Raw genomic sequence first — 21,602 nt, 5'->3', positions numbered from 1 at the left:
CTGGCAGGGCACGGCAGGTGGTGTTGGGCTCCCTGGGAGCGCTCTCCAGGGCCGGCGGGTGGTGTTGGGCCGAGGTCGCCCGCGTCTCCCTCCTCTCACACCGCCCCCAGACCCACGCCAGCTCCGAGGCAGCTCCACGTCGGGTACGGGTCTGCGTCCCCCACCCGATCGAGCGCTGCCGCGCCCAGGGCCCGCAGGCCAGCGGCACAGCCAGGCCCGCCCCGCGGCACGGATAGGGCCGTGACAGTCCCCGCCCCCGCGGGGAGCGGAGGCCCGGCAGGAGGGAGGGAAGAAGGGACGCTACCGAGTTCCGCCCTAGCAGCCATGGCCGCGTAGCGTTTCCTCGGCAGCCGCGCTCGGACATGGGCCTGCCCCGGGCCGGCGGGCGGAGGCAGCGAGTCCCCGCGGCGGTGAGTGCGCGGCCGAGGCGGCTCTGGGCCGGCGGAGGGCGAGGCCTGCGGGCCAGGGGGACTCCGGCAGTGACGGGAGGGGCGGGCGCCCTTGGAGGGATCCCGGGGCCCAGCCCCGCCGTGCGGGGGGAGCGGCCCTGGAGGGGCTGCGGTGGACAAGGAGAGCCGGTCTGGGCCGCGCGGGGAGGATCGGGCCCGGCCCGGCGGGGAGCCGGCGGTGTGACCTTGGGCGGCCCACAGTCCCGCAGCCTTAGCCCGGGCATAGTGAGGAGCGAGCGGGGCTGGGGGAGCCGCCGCCGAGCCCGGGAGCGGCCGGAGGAAGATGGCAGGGAAGCGGCGCTTCCCAGGGTGCCGCACTCATGCTGCCGGCGAGCTGCGGTGTCATGGAGATTGCCACAGCCCGGCCGGGCCGCCGCTGCGCTATTGGCCACCCGGTTAGAAACTTGAAGGAGTTTTCTGCCTCTCTGTCACCTCCCCGGCTTCTTATCACCTCTGCTGTTCGCCTACGCCTTGCAAATGTTTATTTATCTAAATAAGAAATGGAACTGTTTGTGGTTTTATTTAGATAGTTTAACTTTCAAACTTCCTGCAGAAAACCCAGCGTATTCCTTTTTAAGAAACTTTGTAGTGTCTTTCTTTCCCCTCGGTACCGGTGAAACTGTTGGATGGTAGGCTGACAAAGGGTTTTCTCACTGTGTGGGGAGAGTCATTGCGAGGCTTGGCAGTGAGGCCGGTGCAGGTTTCAGCAAGGTTCGTGGCTGGAGAGAGACCCGTGATGTGTTACTGCCCTGGGGACTGGTGTCAGCCAAAAGAATGGTGAGAGTTTGGATACTCCTTGTGAGCGTTAGGAGCTTGCCATGAAAAGCCCCAATGGTTATGATCATCCTATGCACATTAGGTTACAGGACCAAGGCCTGTAGTATTAACAATAGCAGAGCCTGGAAGAGAGCTAGAGGACTCCCAGCACTAAATATGCTGATTGATTGCGTAGTTCAATCATTGTAAAATTCTCAGTCTCTAGACTCACACTGATAATCTTAACGAAATCAACTCTTGTGTACTAAGTGCAGACAGTAGAACATAATTCTGAGAAAACTGAGCAAATTAATGCTCATGATAAATCCATTTTTCATTTTTTCAAGTGTTAGAGACAAAAATAAGTAAGTGAACAACGCTTTATTACGTACCTGAATTGGTGATGCGCAGTACTTGTGTCAGTATTTCACAATGTGTTAGTGCGTGCACTGCTTGCGGTGTAACTGCTTCTGTGCATTGTTCTTTCTGTAGTCATTCCACTTAAAGCTTACTCATATCCTTAGTAAAACTGGTATGATAATTGGATGTTGAAAAACCTGTTACCAACAGGTATGTTTCCCTGTCAGGGTAAAACTATCCATTCTAAGTATGTCAAATGTCCATAAACATACAAGCGTGACTTCACTTATGTTTTTGGGATATTGGCCTGGTTTTTAGCACTCATAGGTATGAAGAAGGAGCCAGAGATAATACTTCAGCTGGGGGTAGAAAAGGTCCCAGGTTTTGGGTTTGATATTAATTTTTAAGAAAAAAGTTGAGAAGCCTGAAATAGGTTGCTCCTTCTTCCTCATAGGGTTGACTAATAGTAGGTTTAACTATTACAGTTTCTTCAGTCCCTTGTATTCATAGTTTTACGGTCCAGTTTTCTTTTATGACTAGTTCCAAACTGTATTTGTGCAACTGGATTTTGCTGCATTCCTCCACTGAGACTAGGCCAGTTAGGAATCTGCAAGAAATTATGTTCAAAATCAGATGGCAATATTTATCAATGAAGGAGCTGCTTTGGATTCTGAAATCATAGTCTTCCCAAAGCTTGCTCAAAAACGAAGGAAATAAACCACGTTCTTTTGTGTATGAGGAAAAATTTAAGTAAAGCACATCTTAAAATTTAGTAGAAGCTTAAGAAATTTTTAAGGGTCCTTACGAGCTGAGACTGAGCAGTCAACTGGCAGTCAACAATTGTCAGTCTGTAGTAACTAAAATTTAGTTAGGGGATTTGTGATGCATAAACCTGAAAATGTTAGCTGCTGATCCAAAATTAAGATTCTGTAGAGAAGAATGACTTAGAAAATGTTATTCCTTATCCATTCTTACTCATTTCACTGCAGCATATTGTATGAATTGTGGTGCTGTGGGAGGTCAAAGAGTAATAACCTCATTCACCAGATACTGTGGTTAGAAGCACTGGTTTAAAGAAAAAGTATAGAAATTTCTTTTAATGAGACAATAAAAGTTCAGCAGTGAACTTGCAAGTTATAACTTAGTGACCACAGGAAAATGTGGAAAGGTAATTTTTTTTTCAGGCCAAAGCTCAGAGCTGGCTTTTATTTACTAGTTCTGCATCTATATAGATGATGTTCCAGAAGATCTGCCCTTTTCAAGGTGTGTCAGCAACACTTGAGAATTTACTGACATCATTAAATGGTTCATCTTCCACATAATCCTGAGCCTTTTTTGCTCATACGCATACAGCACTCTAATGCTATGTGCATATCTTCTTCAGACTGCGTATTTAGTTACAATATTCTGTCAGAACACAACCAAATGCTGCCACTTAAGATTAAGAAAATTCTGGTTACGTAACAGAGCAAACATTGAAGATATATTTGGAAAGGACTTAAAGCTTCAAAGGAAAAGTCTATTTACAGTTCCATGGAGAAAAAAAAAAACAGGTAAAGACATGCTCTGAAGGTAGAATGAGAGGAGCAATACTAAAATCTTAAGAGTAAAGCCTCTCTTTATGAGGTTGCAAGAAAGTAGGTTTTTGTTTTAGGCTAAAAGGCTTTTTTACTTGAAGGGTCTTCTTTGGGGCAGGGGTTGCCTGTGTTTGTTTCTACTGCATGCAGTTCTAATGAATTATCTTCCTGAAAGTTACAATTGAACGTATGACACATCATATAAAAAAGATAATGTTTTAAGATGAATGAGGTATGGGGTATATTTTTAATTTTATGTGTCAAAGATAGTACTTGAGCACTTTATTATATACTTTATAGAGTTATCTGGAAATTAGTCTCCTAAGAGGGGATTTTAAACAAGTTTTTTAGTTTTAAAAAGTTGATATCTAGTTGGAAACTAGCAAGTACAGCATCCATGTTCAAGCAGTAGGTTATTTTGCTAGATACTGTTTAGTCTGACCTTGGCATACCAGACCTTAAACCAAAGGTTTGTGTTAATGTAGTGTCTTTGTTTGATAACCAGTTCCTAGGCCAATAATAGTCAACCTAGCAATACTCTGTGCAGTAACACTGCAAGGAGTACAACAGCTATGAGCCTTGGGATGGGATCCCATTCCCACCTTAGCTTCTCATTCCTGACTGCGCACGCCAGCTGCTGCCCTTGGACAAGCTGTGCAGCCTTTCTGCTTCTTCAGCAGGCTGAATTGGCTCGATAAGAGGCTGGAGGAGTACCAGACCAGCATGAGAAGGAGGGACAGAAATTGGGACTACCTCATTCAGTGGCAGTCAGCTACTGATCAGTTTGGTCAGGTGAAACTTCCCTCTGAGGTCACTGGCTAGTTTCTTTGGTCACACCTGTCATACTGATCATGACACTGAGAGTGAAAGGGAAATTCTCTGCCTTCATCTTGTCAAAAGCCATGTGGCTTTTCTCTACTAGGAAATAACTTACTTGCTGATATCATTTGAGTGTCTTTCTTGTAATGAGTCCCCCGTAATTCCTTCAGTATTGCTCACATCGTGCTTGTGAGGGAGCTCAGTTCCTCCCCTGCCACCCCCAAGGCTAAAATAGCTCACTGTCTGCAGGAGACTTCATGGACTTCCCTGTCTCAGATAACGTGATTTAACAGTTCCTTGTGACCAAACTCTGCTTAACTATTTCATGGCTGCCTGGAGCACTTTCAAATTAAAGCACACACAGTCATAGGCACCAAGGGGTTGAAGTTGTCAGAATGTCCGAAAAACACGTTTCAGTTGACAGGAAGGCTGCTACCATTCAGTTTTAGTGGTAGCAGCCTTCCTGTTCTCAGCTGATCTCTTACCAAGGGATTAGAAATCATTTTTCAAAGGGGGTACTGTGTATTTGCAGAGTGCGGAAGAATCAGCTAATTTTTGATATATGCTTGCTGGCATTTCAGTGGAATAAATGTGCTGGGTATGATGACTTTGAACATTCATGAGTCAGCATTTCTTATTATTTTTTTTTCTTTTTCTGTTAGCACCATAATTGCTAGACATTCTTGATCAATTACCTGAAGCGATTTCAAATAATTCTGTCACTTTGGGAGGATTAATTTATACTGTTAATTGCTCAGACACTCTGCTTGCTAGCTCACATAAGGCGAGATAAATTAGGTAATAAACCTACACAGGTAACTATAACTACTGTACTAAAAGTAACTGGAGTATAATTTGGCTGTTCCCTTTTTTCCTCCTCCAGATATTGATAGATACTTCTAAGAAGCTGTAACATCCTAGAAGGGACATAAATAACAATATTAACATGCCTGCTGTGGCGTCTGTACCTAAGGAGCTGTACCTCTCTACTTCATTGAAAGATCTCAACAAGAAGACAGAAGTAAAACCTGAAAAGACCAGTACAAAAAGGTACACATTATAATTGATTTTGAATTAATACTTTAAATATTAGTGGCTCCAGAACAAATTTGTTGTGGAGCTAAATTTCCTTCATTATTTCTGCTAGGTATAAATTTTTCAATAGTCCTATGTATGGCTCTCAGCTGTCACGTTGGGTATGCTTGCTGCCTTCAGAAAGTTACTTGGCATACTGCCAAAACATGACTTGAACAGAGCACAATGCCCATGAAATTCTGCATATTTAGAGGAAAGGCTACATAAATGCAAATCTGTAAAAAATGATAAAACCTTTAGCAAGTGTCTGAAGGCTTTGCCTCTAGCATCTTTAGACAATCAATGATTTAATTTTGTCTTACTATGACTTAGTTTTTCTGAGGAAAAAAGTTATTCTTAGAAGGGAAGCCTTTTTCCATATCTCACTACGGTGTTTAATTGTGGAAGAATTTAAATAAGGCTGATAAACAAACTAGCAAAGATAAACATTACTTGGAGGAACATGATTGCAATTCAGATTTAATGAAAGCTTTATATTAAGGTGGCAAAATCAAATGCTTAATATGTGAGTGAAGTCTGTAAACACTTAAGATGGCATCTTGTAATGAAAAGGTGTTTGGGGGCAAGTCATCAATGATGTGCTTTACTCCTCTTCTTTGGTTTCAGTTATGTGCAGAGTGCCCTTAAGATTTTCAAGGCAGCAGAGGAAAGCAGACTGGATGGAGATGAAGAAAAAGCTTATATCCTATATATGAAATATGTGGCTGTTTATAACCTGATTAGAAAGAGACCTGATTTTAAGCAGCAACAGGTATAAAAGCTTTCTGAATGATCTCTTCTGCATTGGTCAAAGTATGAGAAGTACAGAGAATTACACTAATGCACAGAGGATCACACTAGTGTTAAGTAAACTGTCTCACTTATGGTGCTATTCTTTCTTTCCTGTTTTTTGACCAGTCTGGTGTTAATTTTTTTTTTAATTTTCTTTTAATGTATGAACTATATAAATTGTCAGATCTGTGAATATTTTTTCATTGAAAGGTATTCATGTAGTTTTTACCAGTAAGACTTTTTTGGTGAAGTTGCTTTGCCTAGCCTTTATTTATTAGAGCTATAAAACAATTTTACTTACAAACTCATGTTTGAATGGAAAATATTTTGATTCAAACAAGTTTCTTTTGTTGGCATTAATATCATTATAATATAAATTCTCCACACATTAGTGAGACTTGACATGCATAGAAGTAGGCATTGTTAAACTTTATGTGTTATGATGCTTGTCATTTTAGGATTATTTTCATTCAATTCTGGGACCTACAAATTTAAAAAAAGCTCTTGATGAAGCTGAAATACTGTCAGACAGCCTTAAACTCAGGTACGTAATATAATTGATGGCTAAGACATTGTTCCTTATACCTAGTGCCACGTGCAGGTTTTCATGCTATTTCATAGCAAGCAATTGCACTTGAGTAAACCATAGGTACCTGAAACTCTTGAGAGCTTAAATTTATTCCCAGAAGTCTTTTACTAGAGATAATTTTCTCTGCCACACACTCCAGTAACTTGTCATTTTATACACTGTCTGCTAATTCCTGGTAGCTTTGGTTTGTTGACAGTGCCTCCTAGTTTTGTTTATTGACTAATAAAAAGAAGCCACAAGGTCTGAAGCATATATACAGTAGAGATGATCAAGAGCTATTTCCTCCTCAACCTTTTAATCATAAGGTCATCTGAACCCAAATATATTAATGAATGTTTCTAATAATCAGATAGGTTAAAAATCCCCCTAGTCTGGATGTAGTTTATACTAAGAAACGCCAGGGTTTGATTCTTTAGCCACACCCTTCCTCTGCCACTTGCAGCCATGTATGTGCAATGCACAGTTCTGCCAGTATGTAAATGAGCAGATGCTAATGGGCTTTTGGGTACATGATTGACAGCTGTCAAGTTACATCTTTGTGCCATAAGCCACAAAATTGTTTTAGTAAGAAGTTGTAAGGTAGGGTCTATCTTTAGGTGATATTTAGCGCAGCAGTTCTTACTTCCAGCCTTCTCTGCTTCTTGAATCCTTAGCGACTCTTTCTCACTCTTCTAACTCTCTCTGCATCTGGGCACATTTCCCTTAACAAGCGTCCCCCCTCCTCACAAGTATTCTTGTGAAAGCATATTTTATGCCCTCCAAAGTGCTAAATCTATAAAGTTATTTTAGGTGAACTGTGAGTGTAGTTACATGTATGTGCAGAGGGACTTCAAAGATGTCTCATGACACTGTGCATGAAACAGTCTTTAGATTTCCTTTGTTTAGGTGAGTCTTACAATCCAACAGAGCTACAAATTCACTCTAAGAGTAAACATTGATGGAATCAGAGAAACTCAAAATGTAGAGACTTGTTTAAATAACTTAGGTCTTTTTATGAAAGGAACAGAGTTTTAAAGTTGATGCAGTAATTTTTAACTACTCTGGCAAAATGTGTAAATATTTAAAGGTAACAGAAATGAAACATGACTCCTGTGTAACTACAGAAGTAGTTTCAAATTATTTGTATAATTCCTTCCCCAGGCAGTAGGCCAGCAAATAGTTTGAATGTTAATTGTTAACTAAAAGTGGAGCTGCTGAAACTTGCGCAGGGGCAAGAATGCCTACATGAATGACTTACTGTGTGCTTCAGAAGCATAAATGGGAAATTGATGGGTAAATATTTCACACTGACCAAATTGAACTAAAATCTGAAATATGCTTTAGTGCCATTAACTTGAAGTGGGAACAAAATGCCCAGTTCTAACTTACAATGCCTGTGCCAAATCAAGAAGCCTTTTTCAAAATTAAAATTACAGACTTGCTGCCTCCTTCCTCTTAGTGGGCAATTAGTGCAGTAGACTTGGAGGTGGAATTTGATTGAATGATCTGTGTTACTAACACGGTACTTCTGAACTGAAATACAGCTGTACTGTCATCGTTATTTTAACCCTCATTACGCAACATCTGGTTAAAATGAGCACTTACTAACACAGTTCTGTGTTCGTGGTTTACTTCTTCAGTCATCCAAATTGTTAGGTCAAACATTTTGTTTTGTTTTGCTTTATGATACTAGTAACCCTTAAACTTCTCAGCTGTATTAAATGTGAGTACTGTTGAACAATGATGTGACTATACAAACCTCCAGTGGGTGATCTAAAAACTGTAGTTTGGAGATCACTGGCTTACAATACCATGATTGTCCTTCAGTGGTGAAAGCTGGGAGGGTAATTTTCAAGTCTGAGGCTTTATGAAAAGGACAGTTGTGTGCAAGACCTCATCCCCCAAAACTCCTGAGTGAACACAGTTCTTGCATTGGCTTCCATGTAGGCCCAGTGTTTGAAACAAGCATTCTGAAGGTGATTACTTGTATGAGTAGTTCTGATCCAGCTTCTCAGAAAAAGCAAATTTAGATTAACTGAGCTAACTTACTCCTCACTGGCTCCATTGCAGAACAAAATAAAATACCTGGGATGACTGTTGTAATATGTTGGAGTTTACTTGTAAGTCACTAGTACCTACCCTTTTCTGTGGAAAGGAAAAACATTCAGAGATACCATAGCAAAGCATGACCCCAGTTTAAAGAAAAAAATAGCTTTACAATCAGTGGCTATGTAATAGGACTCAAACCAAGATTTAACAGTAAGAAAACCAACCCAAAAGTGGGAGAAATAAGACCACGGAGTTAGGAAGCAAAATGGAGTTTGCTGGAATACAAAAACAAACAATACTTTAACTTTTTAAAACTCTAAATACTTATTTTAAAATTCTTGCCTGAAGACTTAGTGATTTTGATATTAATAGTCCAAGGTTAGCCAAAACCACAGTATTGGAGAAAGGCACTTTTTTTCCCCCAACAGGTACGAGGAAGCTGAAGTTAGGAAAAAACTTGAAGAGAGGGACAGGCAAGAGCTGCAGAAAAAGCAAGAACCAAAAGATGATGGAAAGAGCTCAGCCAAAAACTCCTCAGAAAGTGCTGTGGATTCCAAAGGAAAAAGCCAAAGGGTAAGTGAAGATGTTTACAAACTCTAATTCTGTCTGAATGTATAGTTTCAATCTAGAATTTGGTCTCTACTAGTAGCTATTTCCAGTTCCGAACCAAGGTGGGGTTTTTTTGAATTAATTTACACCCTACCTAGCCCTTCTTTGACATTTCTTTGGAGTACATGAAGTCCTAGCAACCTCCAAGTCTTGTATAAGATAGACTGAGCTTTATGGTGAAATCAAATTTTATGCTAGAATTAGTGCAAGAATCACATGCAAGAAACCCAAGGTTACGGTGACAAACTAATGTTAAGGATAATGTGTTTTTAGGGGAAGGTCGACTCTTTAGCAGTAGTGTGGAAACACTTGTTTCTCAACAAATACTTGAATAATTTCATCTGGTAGATGTCCTAGGTTGTGTTACCTTTTTAACTGTTTTCTGTCCAGGCAGGACAGCAGCCTTAGTATCTTTTGAGTACATTTGTCAGCGCGTCTTCAGAAGCAGCTCCCTTGTGCTGTGTTTCTTCCCGTGGCTTAACTATCTGACCTGCTCTGTGGGAGTCAATGTCTGTTGGCCACCTTAGTTCTGAGTATTACATACTAAACTTTTTTTCCCCTTACCATACAGATTAACGGTGAGACAAAGCATTCACTGGAAGGAAAGGGTCAGCCTGAGAGCCTGAGTGGTAAGAGATGCTACGCTCACACACATGTGAAAAAGGTTTCTGTATGACTGTGCAGTAATCACCTCACAGCTGTAGTTCTTCTCAGGAGTTATTTCACAGTTAAAATACTTTGATGAAATTCCAGTATCCTGCATTTCAGTTGTAACAAATTAGTAATTAATTATGCTCTCTATTAAAGCCTTCATTACTTCTCATAAATTAAGAAAGCTGTAGTTAGTTTTTCAACTATTCAGTAATTAAAGTTGAACTAGTCCTGAACCGCTCAGGTTAGAAAGAAAAACAGCTCTACAGCTGACAGGTAGGGCTGAAATATGACAGCTTTCTCAGTTACACACAAAATTTTTCCTTTCCCCTCATAACCTTCTGGTTTTTGTTCTTGTAATGAGTATTTGAAAACATTCTCTAGAGTTCTTAAGACGAACATCTGCAGCACGTAGTTCACAAACAATTGCCTATATAGCTTGATTTAAATGAGACCACAATAAGTTGAACTTGTTTATCACTGAAATACTCAGCATTGTCTAATCTAACAGATGAGGTGCTGATCACTACAGCAGTGGGAGCAAAAGGTCCACGCTGTAATGTCTCACCTCCATGACTTTGTGGGACTTTCTAGTTCTGTTTCATCTGTTCGCAGTCTTGATTGCACCAGTCAGATACCATAGCCATTCATAGCTATCTTCATTTATAATGTAGCTTCTTACATGTAATTGCTTCTGTCTTTCAAGGAGCAGTCACACCTGAGAAACTGTTTGCAATGATGTCAGACAAAAATACTGAATTGCTTATAATGGATGCTCGAAAATCGAAGGATTATCAGGAATCCTGTATTCCAAAATCCATCAGTGTCCCAGAAGAAGCTATCCGCCCTGGGTAAGACATGGTATTAAATGAGAGTGAAATATTTAATTTTCTAAAAAATTACACGCTTTTAAAGCTTGTACACCTAGTGTCAGAATCCCTGCTGTGTACCAGTGGATAAGATGTATCTGCACAGCTCTGTTCTTGCATGTACTGACTTCAAGACAATGCATATTTATTTTATCCAAGCATATAAACAAACATGTATGGATTATATATTGTTGGACAAAATGTTACTTGTACATGAATCTTTAAATGCATGTTAATACATTTCAGAGATACTGCTTATCTGATTGAAACTAGACTCCCAGAGGATTCTAAAGATTCATGGAAGAGGAGAGGACAGTTCCATTATGTTGTTCTGCTAGACTGGTTTAGTTCTGCTGAAGACTTAAAGCTGGGAACAACTCTTCAGAGCCTGAAAGATGCACTTTTTAAGGTTGGCAAGTTCCATCTTTTAATTCATTAATTTAGTTCATCTTAGTAAATAAGGTCTTGAAGTACTTGTATTTACAAGGTATATGGAGGCCTTAAGGACACTTCAGTTGGTTGAGTTTTCACAGCCTGCTTGTTTTGGTTTTGATAGCAGAAGGGTAGTTTGAAGTCTCACACTGTACTCTAGTAGAGGACAGTATCACTTACTAAACAGGTAAACAGCAGAGTGATTCAACTCACCTCCTCAACAAGCAGCTCATCAACTTTGCTGACAGTTATTTGGGAAAGTACTTCTAGTCCTAGGAGCAGGACTGTTTCCTAGGAACAGTCATCCTCTCTCCTGTCCTAGCAACAGTAATTTCTTATCCCTGGGAGCTGGCTGGCAGCCTGCTCAGGCTGGCCAGAGAAGGGCAGCTGCTGTGCAGTTCTGTCAGCCAGGTGCTTCCTACAATGGAGGGGCTCCAATGAAGGAGGCTCCAGAGATATTTTGAGCATGGTTAACTTTTTTGCATACTGAATATAACTTTTAGGTAAACATTAATTTATATTTGAGTTTCATCAGTGCAGGAAGCTCACAGACTCCACAGTGAGCAGGTGCCCAACATTTTTGAGTCAAACTCCTGCTATGGCTGTGTTGTCCCTTCTCTCTATAGTGGTGGCTCTTGTGAAAGACTGCAAATCCTTCTGTTATCTTGATATTCAGGACTGGGTTCAGAGATAATTCTTTACTGGTTTACAGAATATTCTCTAAACCCTCTGTATCTAGTTCATGTACTGATACTGAGGACATCAGGAGGAGGGCAGTCTGAAGCCTGAGCTCTCAAGGGGTTTCAGAAAGTTAATGTTATGCTTTCTAAATCACAAATCCCTCAGCAAACATAGCAGAAAAGGAACTGAAGCAAATGTTGTAATAAAAATACTTTTCTGCATGGAGGATTGTTATGGGAAGTAGCAGTAAGTGGTTCTTTCTGTACTGGAAATATTCACACCCTGTTGTAGGCAGAGCCAGGAACCCAACTGAGCTGGGCATTCTCCAAACACAGAGAAGATCCCTGGTTTTGCGACCTCTTTAACTCTTGTTTAAAAATCTCGGAAACAATCTCTCAATTTAATAACTAGGCACAGAAATTTCAACAACACTATTAAGCTGTAAAACTTTCCTTTCCATTTTTAAATCAATTAACTTTAAACTTTTTTCCATACAGTGGGAAAGCAAAACCATCCTGCAGAATGAACCTCTAATTCTAGAGGGAGGTTATGAAAACTGGCTCCTTTGTTTTCCCCAGTATACAACAAATGCTAGAGTAACTCCACCCCAGCATGGCAGGACTGAGGCAGTGACTGTTTCTTGTAAGTATAAAGGATGACACCCCACCAAGCACTTGTAGTTAACTGGATTAATCTTTCATGCATTCATGTTTTTAGGAAAGTTTTGTTCTGGCTAAAAACTAAATTTTGGGTTGGAATGGGGGGTTTATTTTGCTTTTGTAGTTTTGTTTTGGGAGTTCTCTTATGGTTCCATCTCCTGCAGTGGATTTTACATATCCCTCTCTGGAAGAGCCAGCTCCTGTGCCACCTGTTGTTGCTGAAAATGAAGAAATGGGAGATAATTTGGAAGAGAGACTAAAATCACTTAGCAGACCAAACATACCGGATGCTGCTGTTCCAAAATCCGACAGTTCCTTTGCAGTTAATCCAGTGTCAGTTACAAGAAGTATCCCTGAGGTAATCTTTTGGACCTGTTCCTTTTTTCAGTTAGTATATGGTTAATCTGTTAGAGACCCACCACACCCAGAACTCTAAATCCACAGGCAAACACTCTCAATACATTTGTTTAAGCCTTGTACACACTCACACTCTTGGTGGTCTGTGAAGCTGTGGTAACTGATCTACAGAATTCTATGACACTAAATACACTTAGCAGAATAGCAGAAGTTTTCATAAATGTTTTTACAAGAGCATGTGAGAAATTCAAGGTCAGCAATTGATCACTAATTCAGAAAGTTTGTAAGTAACCTTGCTACTTAAAGCACATAGGATGAAATACAGAGAGGACAGTTAAGCCGTGGCTTACCTTGGCTATTCCACAGGTCTGATTTCCAGCCACTGTCTCTTTCTTCAAATAATTCAACATTTAGGTGTTCTTTCACTCTTGGCCCAGTAGTGAAAGGATAGGAATTTGTTCTTCCTCTCATGTGAATAAAACTTTGTAAAACAGCTTTGTAGAGTTCTTACACTAAAATAATACTTTCCTCAGGAGACAAGGCTAAAGGCTCTTCACTTGCAGCCTTCTAGATACAGCCTTTGACACAGATTTCAGTCAAGAGACCCTGAACTGTAAAATCGAAAGACCTTATTTCTGTTTGTCTCTGAACCAGATGGGCTTTTATTTCTTCAGAACATTCACTCCAGCACTAAAAACAACCTACTAGCCTACATCTGACCATAAGCCATTCTTAAATACTCCTTCCCACCAAGCAGATCTGCCTTAAGCATGTGCTTTGTCACATGATTGAGAGAGCCGAGCCCAAATTAGGCTGCCTGATTACCCTAAAATGTTCACCTTTGAAAGCTCAAAAATAGAGGGTTGTGGTAATCAGTGCATAATGCTGTCCTTATGGTTGTTTAGGGCTTGTTTATTACTTCACACCTGGCATGAATACCTAATTTTACTAACAAGCAATTCAAATGAGCAGATTTAACAAAATTGAAAGATCACTCTCTCTGGTAGAAGTCAACTTTTTATCATCTTTAGTCTCTTATAAATCTTATTTAGGAAGAGCTTAGCAAAGAGAGCAGTAATAGCTGTCGTGAATTGTTCTACACTCTGTTCTTCACCTGTGTTACAGGTGGATCGTTCTAAAAAGCCTTCACTAAAAATGCTTGATGATAACAGAGCAAAACCACCAAGTGCAGTCAGTGACAGCCAGTCTGGTGAGAATGGAAGAATAGTTCCAGACCGCTCCACAAAGCCCGTGCGTGATGCAAGGAACACGCTGACAGAAGAAGAAAAAAGTCGGGTCCATGCAGAAACTGCTGCTCTGTTAGAGAAAAACAGGCGGGAAAAGGAACTGCGGGAGAGGCAACAACAGGAACAGAAAGAGAGGCTCAAAAGAGAAGAACAAGAACGAAAAGAACAAGAACAAAAGGCAAAAGAAGAACAGAAGGAAAAGGAACACAAAGAAAAGCTGCAGCAATCAAAAGAGGACAGAGAGCAGAAGGAGAGGGATGAGCAAATAAAAGGAGAACAGGAGGGAAAGGAACAAGAAAGAGCACACAGAGAAGCAGTAGAAGCAAAAAAGCAAAATAAAACTGAACCAGAAAACACTGGTGCAAAAAGGATTGAGATTGACAAAATATCCATGGAAGAAAGAGAAAAGGGAACTCGGACACCAGAAACACAGAAACGGGCACTGGGTGATGCATCTCAGACCTTTGTGACTGTTCCAGGCAAGGTTCGTGAAAAAGAAAATCATCATCAAATGTGAAGTAGTTATGCACTTAGGTAATTCGGAATAGTCTAGTTTTAATCTAGCAATTTAAAATACATAAATGGATGCGTATTTAGACCACTTCTTACATAAAAGTAGAGGAGAGAGTTAAAACCAAGACACAAATAGATTGGCTTTTTTTTTCAAGACAAGCTTGTTTCTTTCTAGGTGGGCAGCATGAAATCCCCACAGGATAATAAAACTTCCCACTCAGTGGAGCTAGAAGGGATGATGGTTCATAGACTGCAACCTTCTGTTTCAAAAATAGAAGCCTGCCGGTGTTTTCTCTCTTGTACCAGCTTGGTGCTGTTATGTGATGTTAGGGTGGCATAAGGAACCCTTTAGTGCCCCCAGCTGTAGAAGCACTGACAGAACAGGATTTCATTGCTTGGCACAGGAAGCAAAGCAACGCCCTCATCTAGGATTTTTGCTGAAAATGGTCCAGTTCCAAATCCTGAGGGGAAGGGAAGAGTGTCACAGTTCTTTCTTTCCTCATTCTTGAAAAAAATTGCAAAATTTCTCAATGAATCTGATCTTAAACAGGCGCCACTTGCAAAGCTAACAATGGAACAGATGTCTTTAAAAACACTTCTCAAGAACGTGCATTAGGATATTTTTTTTCTGCTTTCCAAATGAAGTTGTGATTTGATCAAATATTGATACTTGTTTAATCCAAATGCACAAGAAAGCCAAAATAAATCTTCCTATGCAAATTTAGCACAGTAATTCATGAGCTTTTGACAGAGCAACTTCACATAATCCCAAAATGATGACCTATGATCAACCAAGTTCATGTTGGCTTCATAGTTTGCCCTTTCCATGGAGAGGCTTGACCAGTGAGGAGTGAAAGGGAAAAAAACCTGAAACTTAACAATAAATTGTAAAGCCCACAACTTTTAGGATGGAAAGTAGTGTAGGTGGAACTTCTGCACTTTATTTCTGAGCTGTTAAAACTACAGAACAAACTGTAATACAACATTCAGTTTCAAAAACTATTCCAGTGAATTGCCTATAGCATATAGGAAGAATAAAAATTACCTGCTTTAACCACTCTGTTGTGGTACATGCATTTAACAACCAAAAATGAAATTATAACTCTGTATAATCAGCATTCTTTACTGACATGCCACGTGAAAATTGAAGCCTTCTCTCAAAATTTTTTGCAGCAAACGGGGGTTAAAGGACAACCAGACAGTGGAGCTCAAAAGCCAGGACCCCTTAGAGAGGATTCTGAACAAGATACTGAAAGACTTAAAGTAAATACTAATGTATTGTATGTAGCCAAATAACCAAGCACAGATACTTTATGATTATTATGTTATGTTAAATTCCACCTCATTTCAGTTTTTAAAGCCATCATCTTAAGAAAATACTATGCCATGTTCACAGTGTTCAGTTGCTTTTTTTCATTTGTCATACTTGTATGAAAAAATACTTGAAGCTTTCATTGGAAGTCGATGTATTGCTGGTGGCATTAACAAGCATTCTCCACGCATTCGTCATCTCATGCATACACCTTCAAGTGCTGCTTTAAGAGGGAAAAAGCTCAGCCTTAAGTGTTTAACAGAAGCACATACTCCTACTGTTTCCTGATTCTTCAGGGAAAAAAAAATTAGTTTTGAAACTTTCATGAGACTGAATGGTTGGTTTGTTTTTTGTCTTTTTGAAATGTGTCAACAAATGGGTTTTGTTGAGATTGAGCAATTGAAAATACTAAATTACCATTACAGTACATTGTATTTCTAGCTATAATCAAGGATGCATTGTACTGTTTGCACTGAATCACTTAACTCCATAGAGAAGTCACAGGCAGCTTGTTGCTCTGCATAGGTAACTGTCCATACTTTTCTCTTTGTTTATTAGTCCCAGCGGGAGCCATTAATGAGAGCACGGAGTGAGGAAATGGGAAGGATAGTCCCAGGGCTGCCTGCAGGTTGGGTAAAGGTAACTCCTCCTCTGATATGAAAATCAAACTGTCTTGTGTCGTTTTGTCCTGTGTTTCAGTTATGTCTTATTTCTAAGTTAGATCTTGTTTCATTATTTTTTAGTCCCCTTTAACTTCCACACAGTTACTTTCTGAATTTTAATATTATTTGTAATGAAACTAGGACAGTTCATCTGCTGTTCCTGGTGTTTGCTGTTTAATAGGCATTTCAGTGAAAGTGCTCCCTTCTACTAAATTTAATCCATCGAATGTTGAGGCCAATCACAACTTAATATCCCAATAACTGAAAAGCTCATGTTGTTCTTATAGTAATTTACTAATAGGTAAGTTAATGATGGATTTTCACTTGCGTTTGAAACTATTTGGGATTTTTTTCCCCAAGTTCCTTGATGACATCACTGGAACCTACCGTTACTATCACTCGCCAACAAATACTGTCCAGATGTACCCACCAGAAATGGCTCCTCCAGCCACTCCTCCATCAACCCCTCCCACTCGGAAAGCCAAGCCAAAGGTGACTGTTGAACGGGAGAGAGAACACTCCAAGCTGAAGCGCTCCTACTCATCCCCAGATATAACCCAAGCCATTCAGGAGGAAGACAAGAAAAGAATTCCTGTAACTCCTGCAGTCAATCGTGACAATAAGTATGTTTGTTTGATAAGTTAGATCGCAACTGGGGCAGTGTGACAGCACAAAGGACTTCCTTTGTGTTTAACCAACTGAAATTCATTACTGTTTTCTAAGTGGGTTTGAAAGGATGCAAGAGTAATAGACTGAAATTTCATTGCTAAAAGTTCGGTGCATGGAGCGGTTATCTTTGAGAAATCAATATAAAAGTTACGTATTAGCAGGAATTTCAGAGGTCACAGTCTATTAATTGGATGACAGTTGCTTTTTAAGTTATTTGTATAGATTGTCTTCTGACAGTTTGTGAAATGCAAGTTTTCAGATTTTAAACTGTGTTAAACAGCTAATTCTTCATCTGTGAATTAAAGACATAAAGAAAAAAAAAACCATAAATCTCACAACTGATAGTACCTAAAACTCAGCCTTGTTATAGGCCAGTGTATATGGATTTCTCACTCTTGCATTGGCTGGTTTTGAATACCCTAAATGATGGCATTTGATGTGAGGATGGTTCGGGGAGGTGGGGTGTCTGTTGATTTATGTGCACAACTTTGTCAAGTCTGAGACTCATAAAAAATAATTTCTTGCTTGTAGACCTGCCTGTTACACTAAAGCAGAAATTTCCAGGCTCTCTGCATCGCAGATTCGGAATCTTAATCCTGTGTTTGGGGGATCGGGACCAGCTCTGACAGGACTTCGTAACCTAGGGAACACCTGCTACATGAATTCCATATTACAGTGTCTGTGCAATGCACCTCACCTGGCTGAGTATTTCAACAGAAACTTGTATCAAGCTGATATTAACAGGTAACAGTCTCTCATCTGCCTTTATACTTGTTAATTCAAGATCACTTAGTGGGGCTGTTTGTTTTTCTAAGTAGGAGACAAATGGTAACCTTTGGGCACCTGGACATTTTCAAAATACATGTATGTCACTAAATAGGTTTTACTGGACAGTGATAATTAAATTGTGGTCACCACGTTCATAAAATGCATGTGTTCTAGGGTCTCTTAAAACTAAACTGAATATTTAAATAGTTCACAAAACATGCTGAAAACAGCTGTACCTTCCATCTGGAATATGGAACCAAATTACAGTGCTGACATAGAAGAAAATTTAACTTAGTCTAACACCCAGTTTTCCTTGGTTTAAAGAAATTATTTTAAATTTGGGATCATGTCTTGAATTAAAAACAGTACTATTAAAACAAATTATTTAAATAGCTCAGATTTTTTTTTTGTCTCTTATTTTATAGGTCAAATTTCCTGGGGCATAAAGGTGAAGTGGCTGAAGAGTTTGGTGTAATAATGAAAGCTTTATGGGCAGGACAGTATAAATATATCAGTCCAAAAGACTTCAAAATTACAATTGGGAAGATTAATGATCAATTTGCAGGATATAGCCAACAGGACTCCCAAGAATTGCTTCTCTTTCTAATGGATGGCTTGCATGAAGACCTAAACAAAGTAAGCAATACACTTAAATTGTGTATCTGTCAGATGATCAAGAGAAATAAATTTTTAAAAGACCTTCTTATTCCATAAGATTATTCCAAAGACCTTGTATAGAAAGAAATATGAGCATTCAGAATTAAAGTAGGAATTCAGTGTGAAACGGTAGAAGGCAGTAGAGAAGAAGCAACCTCACTAGACAAGAACTGGGTGGTTACATTGACATGTTTAAATATTCTTGTGAATATTTGATCACATGCTTGCCTCATAGATGAGACTTCTTATATATATGTTAATGTATTGCTGTGGTATTTAAACTTCTGCTATGCAGGCTGACAACAGGAAAAGATACAAGGAAGAAAACAACGATCACCTTGATGACTCAAGTGCAGCAGAAATAGCCTGGCACAAACACAAACAGCTCAACGAGTCCATTATTGTGGCACTCTTCCAAGGGCAGTTCAAATCCACTGTGCAGTGTCTGACGTGTCACAAGAGGTCCAGAACCTTCGAGGCTTTCATGTATCTGTCGTTACCACTGGCATCCTCCAGCAAATGCACTCTGCAGGTATGGGGAGCGGGAGAGGAACAGCTCCTGGGGTGCAGATGTTCCTCTGGCACTTCATTATCATGCTGCTTCTGCTCATCCTCTGCTTGGAGTGGTTGGTCAGCGTTCTGCTTCATTTGCACTGATCTGAAACATGAACGGATCTGAATCTGCATTATTTTTAATTCTTCTAAAGTTCAAAGAAATAGGTCATCCCTTAAAAGTTTTAAATTAGAAGCAGGATGGAAATACTGAAGCTACAATAGCAGCATGTATATTACTTACTTTAGTAGATCACAATGTAAATATTCTGTGGTTTTAAACAAAATATTGTCTATATTTTGCAGGATGCTAATTAATATCTGCAGTAAAATTTGCTTCCACACATAGATTTAAGTCACTATTCCTCAGTGAAATGTAGGATGCAGATAACTGATGCGGGTTATCAACCAAATGGGAAACAAACATTCTTGTTACACTTCCATAAACGCCGGCCATTCACAATCTCTGTTTGTACTTTGGTTTAGGAATGCCTTAGATTGTTCTCCAAAGAAGAAAAGCTCACTGATAACAACAGATTTTACTGTAGCCATTGCAAAACTCGAAGGGATTCTTCAAAAAAAATAGAAATTTGGAAATTACCACCTGTTCTTCTTGTGCATTTGAAACGGTAAGGAAATGGTGATGGGTGAATATTAGTTAGGATTAAATGACCAGGCTTTGATTGAACTGGATTCTTCCAGGGCAGTAGCTGAGCATTTTTACTTAGACGAGGTCACAGATACATTACCAGATGTAATGTTGCAAGAATTTTTTCATCTGATGCTTCTTTTATAAGGCTGTAATTTCTAAGGCACTTTTACAAGTGGCCTCTTGTTATTTGTGCTAAGAAACACATGGGCAAGCATTAACAGAACTGGGGGCTTTAGTGGAGATCACATCCTGGGTAAAACAAACGTTCTTAATACACTTGAATAGCTTGTGAACAACCTGTAACTTTACATGATGCTTTTTAATTCTCTAGATTTTCCTATGATGGAAGATGGAAACAAAAGCTTCAAACTTCAGTAGATTTTCCACTGGAAACTCTTGACCTCTCACAGTATGTTATTGGTCCAAAGACTTCCTTGAAGAGATACAATCTGTTCTCAGTATCGGTGAGTAACCATGTCACATTTCAAAATCCAGCTGCACTTTACGCCAGGACTCGGGGTGGCCTGTGTGATTCAGCCAGGTTCCCAAGCTGCATTGTAGTTGCAGACTAAGTTACCTTCTAAAAAGAAGGATTAGTAAGAATTTCATGTTCTAGATTATTTTCCTAACCAGGGAAGAATTCACCAATCCTTGCCTTACGTTCACAGAACCATTACGGTGGGCTGGACGGCGGGCACTACACAGCCTACTGCAAAAATGCTTCAAAGCAGCGCTGGTTTAAGTTTGATGACCACGAAGTGTCTGAGATCTCAGCGTCCTCGGTGAAGTCCTCGGCTGCTTACATTCTCTTCTATACTTCTTATGAACAGCGAGCAGTAGATATGGCCACGTAAAGGAATGTGGGTTAAGGAAACTGGTTTTCTTTCTTCAAGAGCAAAGTAGGCCTGGGAATGCATATAAATATGCAAAACTACAGCAGACAGAGTCACTGGAGGAGAGGGAGGGCTGCAGCAGGGGGACTGCCAGCAGGGCTCGCTCAGGCCTGGAGCAGTGCTTAACAATCAGAGACTGATGGGCAACGCTTGTGGTCATTCTGCCATCTGTGAAACCGTTTGCAAGCACACTTGCATTATTGTTTATTTAAAAAACAACTATATTTTTAGTCTGCTCCAAAATTAAATACTAGCCTAGTCATCTGAAATCTATTAACAAGTAGTTTAAAATGTCTTAAAATCCCAAGGCATATCTTGGTTTATTTTTTTTTTTCTTTCACTGTTAATGGCCTTTTCACATTTCTAACCTTAAGCTTGATTCTACTGTGAATACTCTAGAACGATGTAAACAGTTAGGAATGTAAGTGTACATATTGATTGCATACTTGCACATCAGAACTATGTATATAATAAAACGTTGTCCTTTTTGTGAGAATCTCTAAAACTCAGAGGATTGCATTTATTTGCCAGCTCTAAGTATTTGCAACACTACTTAATAAAAAAGTAGAGCTGTATTATTTTTTCTGTTAGCTTTTGTCAATATTTGTGCACTTCAGAATTATTCTAAACAAACAAGAGTTTCCTTTTTAATTTTTTAATATAAATTTTCATGTACACATGCATTAAAAACCTTAATGAAGAAATTATTTAAAAATATATCCTGTTAAATGTATGTTTGGGTTTGGGTTTTCATTCTCAGCTTGTTATGTTAATGATCAAGATTGTACATAATAACAGTCTGAGTCATAGTCACACAGTTTAAACGTTCTCCAGATAAAAAAACATATTGTTTTGCATAGAGCTGATTAGTTTAAGAACTTCTTTTGGTTGCATCTTATGTACATTCCTGCTCTGGATTGGAGTTAGTTTTCCGTTTCTGATTAGGTTGGTGTTCAAGTCCTGCATTCTGAGCTT

General features: G+C 39.7%; 1 protein-coding gene across 2 annotated transcripts; it reads left to right on the top strand.

Moving 5' to 3' along the window:
• The first annotated feature begins 252 nt into the window (after positions 1-252).
• On the top strand, positions 253-21,446 carry USP8 (ubiquitin specific peptidase 8). Of its 2 annotated transcripts, XM_040077090.2 has the most exons (20): positions 253-410; positions 4,845-5,011; positions 5,663-5,807; positions 6,286-6,371; positions 8,873-9,017; positions 9,625-9,682; positions 10,411-10,555; positions 10,820-10,982; positions 12,184-12,328; positions 12,510-12,703; positions 13,828-14,433; positions 15,636-15,725; positions 16,333-16,413; positions 16,797-17,059; positions 17,637-17,849; positions 18,299-18,509; positions 18,826-19,062; positions 19,569-19,711; positions 20,066-20,198; positions 20,403-21,446. In XM_040077090.2, exons 2-20 carry the CDS (start codon positions 4,908-4,910, stop codon positions 20,586-20,588), a joined length of 3,348 nt encoding a protein of 1,115 aa, XP_039933024.1. In that variant the 5' UTR covers positions 253-410; positions 4,845-4,907; the 3' UTR covers positions 20,589-21,446. The 2 variants fall into 2 exon arrangements, with proteins under 2 accessions (XP_039933024.1, XP_039933025.1); XM_040077091.1 differs by lacking the exon at positions 15,636-15,725 and having other exon boundaries at positions 255-410.
• The last annotated feature ends 156 nt before the right edge of the window (positions 21,447-21,602 follow it).

Source organism: Hirundo rustica, chromosome 13, assembly GCF_015227805.2.
Source record: "Hirundo rustica isolate bHirRus1 chromosome 13, bHirRus1.pri.v3, whole genome shotgun sequence".
Taxonomy (NCBI): Eukaryota; Metazoa; Chordata; class Aves; order Passeriformes; family Hirundinidae; genus Hirundo; species Hirundo rustica.
The sequence above is the reverse complement of the archived record's forward strand: the minus strand, read 5'-3'. Positions and strand labels throughout refer to the sequence as shown.